Consider the following 8,782-nt stretch of genomic DNA (forward strand, 5'->3'; position numbering starts at 1 on the left):
GCGGGTGTACGGGAGGCAGCTGATCGATGTTTCTCTCTCATCGATGTTTCTGGCTCTCTATCCCTCTCCCTCTCTGTAAAAAAAAATCAGTGAAATGTATTTTTTAAAAAAAGTTAAGGCTGTGTTAACTTTTGTAGTTTAAAAAGTGTTTTTAAACGAAGAGTACAAATGTTAACTATTTATCTCCCCTGTGCCTCACTAGGGAATTACCTAAAAAGTTCCTTGGTCTGTCGTCATTCAAGACTCTTCAAGACCTGCTTTCCTTTCCAGCCTCATTTTCTGCAGTCCATCTTCTCCCATGTTATAGTCTTTTTAAAGGATTTAAAAGGAACAAAGGAAAAAACAGGGGGGAAAGGGAGGAAGAAAGAATGAATTACCAACTCCTTGTAGTTCCTCATAGACCATACTCTCATACCTTCATACTGTTCCCCCTACCTGGAGAGCCCTTGCCATCTTTATAGCTGATCTTTAAGGCCCAACTCAGGGATCTCCTCCTCTAAATTGGACTAAGTGCTCCTCTGAGCTCCTATTACATCCCTGTATTATTACCTATCACATTAGATTGAAAATTATATATCTTAGATTAAAAGTTCTTTGAAGGCAGGAATCATGTGTTGTTCATCCTTGAACCCCAGTCAGTGTCTGTCTTATATAGTACTTGGCATCCGGTAGAAGGTCAGTAAATGTTTGTTGAGTGATTCATACCTGTATTCTCTTCACCATCTCATGCTGTTGGTACACAGTGAATACAAGGAAGGAAGGAAGGAATACTACCTATAGGGAGTAGGCACACAGCTGGGGATAGGCAGGGTCAAGGAAGGCTACATAGAAGAGATTCCATTTAAACCAGACCTTGAAAGATGCTGGGATTTCATCTAGCAGAGAGGGACGCAGGAATGGACTCCCGTGTGCTTCAAGCTCATGGTCTTGGCCTCATGTATTGTACTGTAGCCAGAAGTGCTCAGTCTAGTAGGGAAGGTGTGATTATGGAATGGATAAAGCACCAAACTAAAAGTTCCATAGCTGTGGATTGCTTTGTGAGAGCATATCCAGAATTCATATTTTCCCTTAGTGCAGTGAGATTGGTGTTTCACATATTAGGTTGCCATACCTTAGGAAATAAAGGCACAGCCAGCCAGCACTTTTGACCACCCAGGAGGGTGCCGCCCCCACTTGGGTCATTAAGAAATCATGCTCTGATGTTGACTTTAATAACCAAGTGTACTGGGGTCATGCCATTCAGGGGAGGGAGGTGCTTCAAGAGTCCCACTTAGGCTTCAACAAGAGTCGCTTCACATTTTAAAAAACTCAGTTTTACCTGTTCCAACTCCATGTAATATTTAGGTTGAAGAGTTCCACTGCAAAGGGAGAAAAATGATGACTGATTTGCAAAACGTGATGTCCATTATGAATGTCCCGATGTGACAGTGGGTCTATCTTGGTAATCTGAATGAGTGAAATGTAACTCTGAACAAGGCACTCTGGTTTTCTCCTACAGTTGTAGTAATTTTTAGTACTTGAAGAATAGGGACTATCAAATTACTGACTGGAATTATATTTAAAATTTCTTCTAAGCATACAACATGATTTTTAGATATTCACACCCTTAAAAGTCATCTGATACGGCTGAGTAATATAAGGAAGAATCTCATTGTAACAATTTACATTTAATCCTATGACAACTTGGTGAGGTAGATACAGTTATCCCTGTTTTACAGATGAGGAAACTGATGCTGAGAGATTGTGATTTGCTGAAGCGTGCACAGGTGTAAACAGAAAGAAACCGAGACTTAAATTTTCTGGTTTGACGTCTACTGCTTCCATGTATCATCTTTAGCTCTAAGCACACCTTGGGCCTGATGGGATGTAACAGGGGGAAGCCTTCACACCACCTCACTTTCTCTTCAGATAGCATTCTCAGTGTTGCCATTTTTATATGTTGGGTTTCTTTGTAAGATTTTTATCTTGAAAACCACTGTGCCACTCAGTAAGCCTCTACTCCTTCTATCACTGCTCCCTTCACTGAGGAGCAGGACATCCTAGGTACTCTCATGTGACCTAAAGATAAGTTAATTTGGGGTTTTCTTTTCCTCCAGAACAGCTGGATGGACAACAAATATTTTTGAGCCTGGTTTATTTTCCACACATAATGTTGCATGTTTCTCTGCGTTAGCCTTACACTCACAATTTTCTCTTACCTGGATGAGCAGGATGCAGTATGGTTTGAGCTTGTCAGCCCGTTTGAGTCATTTGAGCCCAGCAGCTCCCCATAGCTGTTATCACAAAACTATTCAGTATGCAAAGACTTGCTCCTTTCCTTGATTAGAAACTCCTTATTGACTAAATTTACCAGCAATTCAAATATGATTAGTCTTATCCTTACTCTCCAGGTTACACTGGAAGGTGAACTACAGTTTACCCTGAAGGTGCAGTTTTGGACTAATCCACCCCCCACCCCCACCCCACCCCCAGGCGTGGACTAAGCATAAATGAAGTTTAGAACCTAAAAATCAGAGTCCATTTTAAATAGTTCTCAAAGAAATTATCTTTTGGTTGAACATGGTCACTTATGCCTGCCTTCACTGTGCAAGTAAGAAACTCACATGGTATATTAGTTTATATGCACCACTTTTCATTCCTACAAGAATGTGCTTTGTGGCTTGGAGTGACAATATGAAGGTAGCATCAGATTGCTCTTCTGTTTCTTTGGCTTGCATTCTCCTTGTATTCTGGGGTTGAAAGTACAGAAATTGATGGAACTCTTTTCTTTTTCTAAAAACAAGACATTGTGGAAAGAGACCACTGGTATGTTGTTTTTTCAGGGGGGGCTTGAAAGTTTTAGCTTTTCACTTTTTCCCTGAGATATGGATTTGAAGGATATAACCTAGAGCAAAGACTTTCAAAGCTGTAGGTTATAAAACATAGAATAAGCTTTTCACCCCTTAGAAGTTGTAAGTCTCTGCTGTGAGTTGCTGGTAAGTTCAAGGCTCCTCGAAGATACCACTGCTCATCATGGTTGTTCAATATACTTTTGAGGCTCCACTGAGGATGTAATGTCTTATTTTTCATGTTAATTTAGACACCTAGAAGATCCTTCTAACTTCCTGTTTGTTTTCCAGAACCATTTACAAGGTGCTTTTACAGAGTAGCGAGGGGTTAAGGGCTATAGGCAAAGGTGCAGACATATTGTCTACCTTCCAGGATTCATTTTTTGTATTATACCTTTCGATTTTATTCAGATTGCTTTGAGTTTTGTGACTCTTCATAGTTTGCCAAGAAGACTCAGTTGTAGAACATATGCAGAGTGCCCCAGCTATGGAGACTATGTCTCTGTCTCCAGAAGCAACCATCTGCATGTAACCCCAACAATCCTGAGGGAGAGGGAAGGCTCTTTCGGAAGTGGGGAATATGCTCTTTAGTAGCCAGTTTTTCTGACCTTTTATGTCACTTCTATGCACTAATGAGTTGGTTTCTTTGTTCAGGTAAATATGCAGAGGACATTTTTGGAGAGATCTTTACTCAGTCAAATACCTTTGCCTCTCGGGTAAGCTCCCTTGCTGAGAGGATTGACCGCCTACAAGTTAAAGTCACTCAGCTGGATCCCAAGGAAGAAGAAGGTAAGGAAGCTGAGCTCAGCATTTGCAGGCTCTGCTGAGCAGTTTCTTATAATTTTTTTCCTGATTTGTAAAAAAAAGTGAGAGGAGAAATCACAGAAACCTATGGAGTTCTGCTTTGAAGTAGCACAAGCTTGGGTGGCATAGAGACATCTTTTTAGCTCGACCACACTCCCACACACTCCCTCTCCCATTCCCCCAATTCCCTTTCTCAGATTCCCCCTCCCCCAGTCTCACTCCGCTACCATAAAAGTACTTGGAAGATTCATTCCTCCTCAGGAGAGGCCTGCTAGATCTGGCCACATAGTAAACCTTTGTGTTGCCTCATTTTGTTCCGTCTGAAATGGCTGGGCTGCTGACAGCCTTGTGGGGCTTCCCCAGAGGGGGAGAAAAAAAGCCTGGCTGCAGACAGCCGCAGCCAAGAAATGTAGCAGCTGAGGCCTCTCCGACTGGTGTGACTCAGTGTTTGCTCAAATAGCCTGTCGTCCATTTTCTAATGCCTCCATCTTCTCTCAGTGTCACTACAAGGAATCAACACCCGGAAGGCCTTCAGAAGCTCTACCACTCAAGACCAGAAGCTTTTCGACAGAAACTCTCTCCCCGTCCCTGTCTTGGAAACATACAACACCTGTGATACTCCCCCACCTCTCAATAATCTTTCCCCTTACAGGTAACCCGGCTAGCTCCTCCTTCTTCTGACCTGTGGTTAACAATATTAGATTGTCTTTTTATTTAAAGATATTGTTTATGTCAGAGAATTGTATCAAAGAGCTTGCTACCTACCCCAGAGTTTTTTGTGGCAGCAGAAACTAACATTTACCACATAAACAGTTGTCACTTATTATTGTTTGGTTTCTGAAATTCATACATTGAAAGTTGGCTATATTTTTGTATGCCACAAGTTCAGTTTGATATAGCCAGATCCATCTTGGATTCCATCCAAGGAATTTAGTTATTGTAGAACCAAAAGGACTTGTTACAAGGCAGTCCTATAGTACATCCCAGGGGCAACATTCTAGCAAGGCTCCCAGTTACTCAGAAACCACTAGATTACCAGATGTTTGGGCGCGTTAGTGGGGCCAGCCTTGTGGACTGGCTGCTCTGGGCCCTGGGGGTCCTTCCAAAGCTTAAGGAGTGACTGGCATTGTTCCAAATGAGTATTGTTCGCTTTTTGAACATTCCCCCTTGGAAAGGAACTACACTGCTGTGGTTGGACTTTAAAAAAGAAGGTAGCCTTGTAGACACCTTCGAGCCCTTCTCCTCTAACGGTCTGGTAATGTTATCCTGCAAATAACCACTGAGCAGGACAGAAAGTAAATATTTATCTTGCTTGCATCCATAAGTATCTTTGAAACAGGTAAAAAGTAATTACAGCTAGCTGGAGGCAGATACCTTCTGTGGGACATGGGTATACGACAAAGTGGAAGGGGGGCAGGAGGTGCCAGTGCACAGGATTTCAAGGACACCTGCTGATCCCGGGAGCCTGGAATAGGAGCATGGTAGCTTCTCACACAGATACTGAGAAAGTACCTGGCATCTGTCGTATATTATTATTGTGTGAAATTATATTTGTCCCTTGACTTTCAAAGGGACTAGCTATCATAGTGGGCAGAGATTTGACTCGGCAGGCTCTATTACTTAGTTGGGTTTGGGCAGTGGGAGTACACATCTGATAATATCAAAGTGAGTATGATATAGGGTGTGGTAGGATAGGATAAACAAACAATATAAAACAAGTTTATATTTTAGATAAAGGTATTTTCCTCTTTGATATTATTTCAATTATCTCAATTTGGCTTAACATAAATGAGTGGAGGTGTAGCTAACACAACAAGATTTAATATAAAAATCATTAGTGTTTGATTTGGAAATGCTTTTTGTGTGTTGTGATAGAATTGGAAGCCAGGATATAGAACTGCCTTTCCAATTTGTTTTAGTTCAGAATGGTGTTAAAATAAATGTCCCTAAGTACATGCTTTCTGGAAAGTGAGAGAGACTTATGCCAAAGTGTAGGATTCCAACTAGGATCGTCGAGTCTGACAGATAACTCTTACCTTAACACTCAGTAACTCACTCTATTCCATCAAGCCACTAAGAGATGGCAATTAAATCTTGTGGTCATAAAACATCTGGCTATGTGTTCCCAATAGGGCCCCCTCGTAGTTGGGGAGCTGGGGGGTGCTGGGTGGATGCTGAGCTATTCTAGAAGAGAGCAAGAAGGTGGAGTACTGTGGTTATCTATTTTCACAGAGGAATATCAGCCGCACACATATATACATTGATATGTGTATATGTATACATATGTACACATGTGAACCTAACATTGTGTGCACAGGTTTCAGGTGGGTGGGAGGCCACTAATGCTTCTGAGAGAGCCAGGGTAATTGGTGCAGGGAAAGGGAACCAGTGGCAGAAATCCCCTCTGATATGCCAGGATATCTTCAGGGAAATGTCAGAGGCCATGCAGATCATTAGAAATAATCGGGATCCCTGCTGCTATAGCCCATTCTTTTCCCTGACCATGCAAATTCCTCCACCAGGAATTGAAAGTAAGGCTAAGGTTCTTTAAAAGCCAGATAAATAAAGAGGTGGCATTGAAGGGGCATTGGAACGCTGGTATGGGAGAGAAAGTAGGCAATCAATTTGAATGACTTGATTCCTGAGTGTGAAAACTGCTAACTGGTAGGTATTTGGAATATTGGATTTGGTTAGGAGCTCATCTGTCTGCTGACAGCTACTTGTCTTCATTTCTATCCCAGGGACGATGGGAAAGAGGCACTCAAATTCTACACAGACCCTTCGTACTTCTTTGATCTTTGGAAGGAGAAGATGCTGCAGGACACCAAGGATATCATGAAAGAGAAGAGAAAGCATAGGGTGAGGGGAAAGGGGCCTCTGTTCTACACATCAGTAGGCACGATTGTGGAGGGGGGATAAAAAGGAAGCCAGTCTTATGTGAAGTAATCATTCTGAGTGGCTGCTTGCTTGGATGCCAGGTGAAACACTTAAAAAATGTGTCCACTCCAAGCACAACCAAGATGAAAGTATAAATCACACCAGAATTGTGTTTGTTCCCCCCAGCACTATTAACAATAGTATATTCAGGCTGAGTTTTAGAAATTGACTTTTCTATTCACCATTTATTTCTCTTGCAATTTGCACCTGACTCTGCTGGACACTCAAGCTAGGCTAGTCCCTTCCCTGCCAGTTTTGCAGCTCATTTCTGAGAGATCAGCACAAGGCTCTACAGTGTCTGATTTGCAACAGGAGCAGTTTAACACCTTCAGTACTGGTGGGCAGTAGAGGTCGGGGGGTAGGCCTGGTTTTGGGAGATGCTCCCCTTAGACTCCCAGGGATGTGTGTAAGCCTTTGTGACCGACCAGTTGCAGCCTCACACTCCCATTAGCATGGCTGCCAGGAGGCCCAAGAGAGTGCCAAGGGCTAGTGCAGCTGCACAGGCTGAAGAAACCCTCGTTGGTTGTTTTGTTTTAACCATTTTCTTACATCTACCCAGATGTCTATAGCTATCATTACCTCTCATCTCTCTTCACTGACCGTTGAGGCAGAGTAATTCTATTATAAATTCTGTAGTTACTATATGTTGTCCAGGTAAAGCATCTCTTGGGTGTGCATCCATGGAGGTGGATGGAATTTTAGAGAAGAACATTGGAAAATGTTTTACAAAGGATTTTCTGGGGGTTTTTTATTATAGAAAGAAAAGAAAGATAATCCAAATCGAGGGAACATAAACCCACGTAAAATCAAGACACGCAAGGAAGAGTGGGAGAAAATGAAGATGGGACAAGAATTTGTGGAATCCAAAGAAAAGCTGGGGCCTTCTGGGTAGGTGATGCTTTTGTGTGCTATTGGTAGCATTCTTTGAAGGGGCTGGGGACCTCAGTCTGACAGCTTTAGTGTGACACCTTTCACACCCCCTGAAGTCTGGCTGAATGGCTTAGATTGATATCACTGTTAACTACTTTAAAGTGCATCCATCTGGTGATTAAAATTTGCTAAGTTAATGAAGACTCAGCAGTTTAAATGAGGTGACTGAAGTGGTGTGAGGAAAAAACTGTGGCTTCTAGTGCCCTCACTCTGCCAGGCACTGGCACAACTAAGGGCCTCAAAGGAAAGACTGGAAGGGAAAGAAAAGTGGTCTTGGGAGCCCTTTTCCTCCAGACCATTGAGTTGAAGGTAGTGCCTAAGCGCCGGGCCTTTCACAAGAATGGGGAAGGCCCAGCAGAGAATTCGTGCACATCACCAAAGCAACTTTTCAGTCAGCCTTTGTCAGTCTCAGGAGAGAAGTTGGCCAAGGGACTGAAAGCAGGTCTCAGAGACAGTGTGGGAAAGGTCGCTCAGCCAGTATTGAGGCCATATATCTCCATGGAGAAATAGTAGATGTCAGTCTGACCCCATTTCCCAATACCAAATCACACTAGAGGTCTAACAGGAAAAAAGAATGGTCTGAACGCTTGGTTTGATGCTTATCCTAGTGCCCAACCTGTGTGACATTCAAAGTCAAGTCACCACAACTGCTTGGTGTGAATGCCACCCCGGTTTTCCCCTAAATACATTGCATCCTGACTGTCAGAGAATCATACCAGCCCATGCCAGGTGTCTAAGAATGATAAAAGGGAAGAGTTGAGTTGTTCTTGCTTTTAGAAATAACTCTACCATGAAAATTTTGACTTTTAAAAATCTTGACACTTCTGACACTTGTTCTTTCTGGATTAAGAGATTTGTTTTAATGAGTGATAAAGATGGTGAGAGGAAAAACGAACCTTTCTCTCTACAGGGAAATCAGCCCTGAGGGTCCTCCATTACCTTCACCTCCCAGTAAAAGGGCCATTTTATTCTGTAATGTCCCATCCTGTTCAGAGAGGCCCTTGTCATAGGTTCAGTGACTCTTAAGGCCAGAAGCTTGCATGTTCAGAATATGCCTACTATTTTTATTTATTTTTTAAATATATTTTATTGATTTTTTACAGAGAGAAAGGGAGAAGGAGAGGGATAGAGAGTTAGAAACATCGATGAGAGAGAAACATCAATTCAGCTGCCTCTTGCACGCCCCCCACTGGGATGCTCTATCCAAACCAGCTAGGGCTTAAATATATTTTATTGATTTTTTACAGAGAGGAAGGGAGGGGAATAGAGAGTTAGAGAGTTGG

General features: G+C 42.5%; 1 protein-coding gene across 3 annotated transcripts in view; it reads left to right on the plus strand.

Annotated features, from left to right (window-relative positions):
* WASF2 (WAS protein family, member 2) overlaps positions 1–8,782 on the plus strand; it is a 31,847-nt gene that overhangs the window by 13,475 nt on the left and 9,590 nt on the right. For all 3 annotated transcript variants that reach the window (XM_014546842.1, XM_014546840.1, XM_005875128.2), the window contains exons 3-6: positions 3,483–3,617; positions 4,131–4,284; positions 6,374–6,491; positions 7,327–7,457. In XM_014546842.1, coding sequence (XP_014402328.1) covers positions 3,483–3,617; positions 4,131–4,284; positions 6,374–6,491; positions 7,327–7,457 — 538 coding nt within the window. The remainder of the gene's footprint in view (positions 1–3,482; positions 3,618–4,130; positions 4,285–6,373; positions 6,492–7,326; positions 7,458–8,782) is intronic.

The sequence above is a fragment of the Myotis brandtii genome, unplaced genomic scaffold, assembly GCF_000412655.1.
Source record: "Myotis brandtii unplaced genomic scaffold, ASM41265v1 scaffold456, whole genome shotgun sequence".
In the NCBI taxonomy this organism is placed as follows: domain Eukaryota; kingdom Metazoa; phylum Chordata; class Mammalia; order Chiroptera; family Vespertilionidae; genus Myotis; species Myotis brandtii.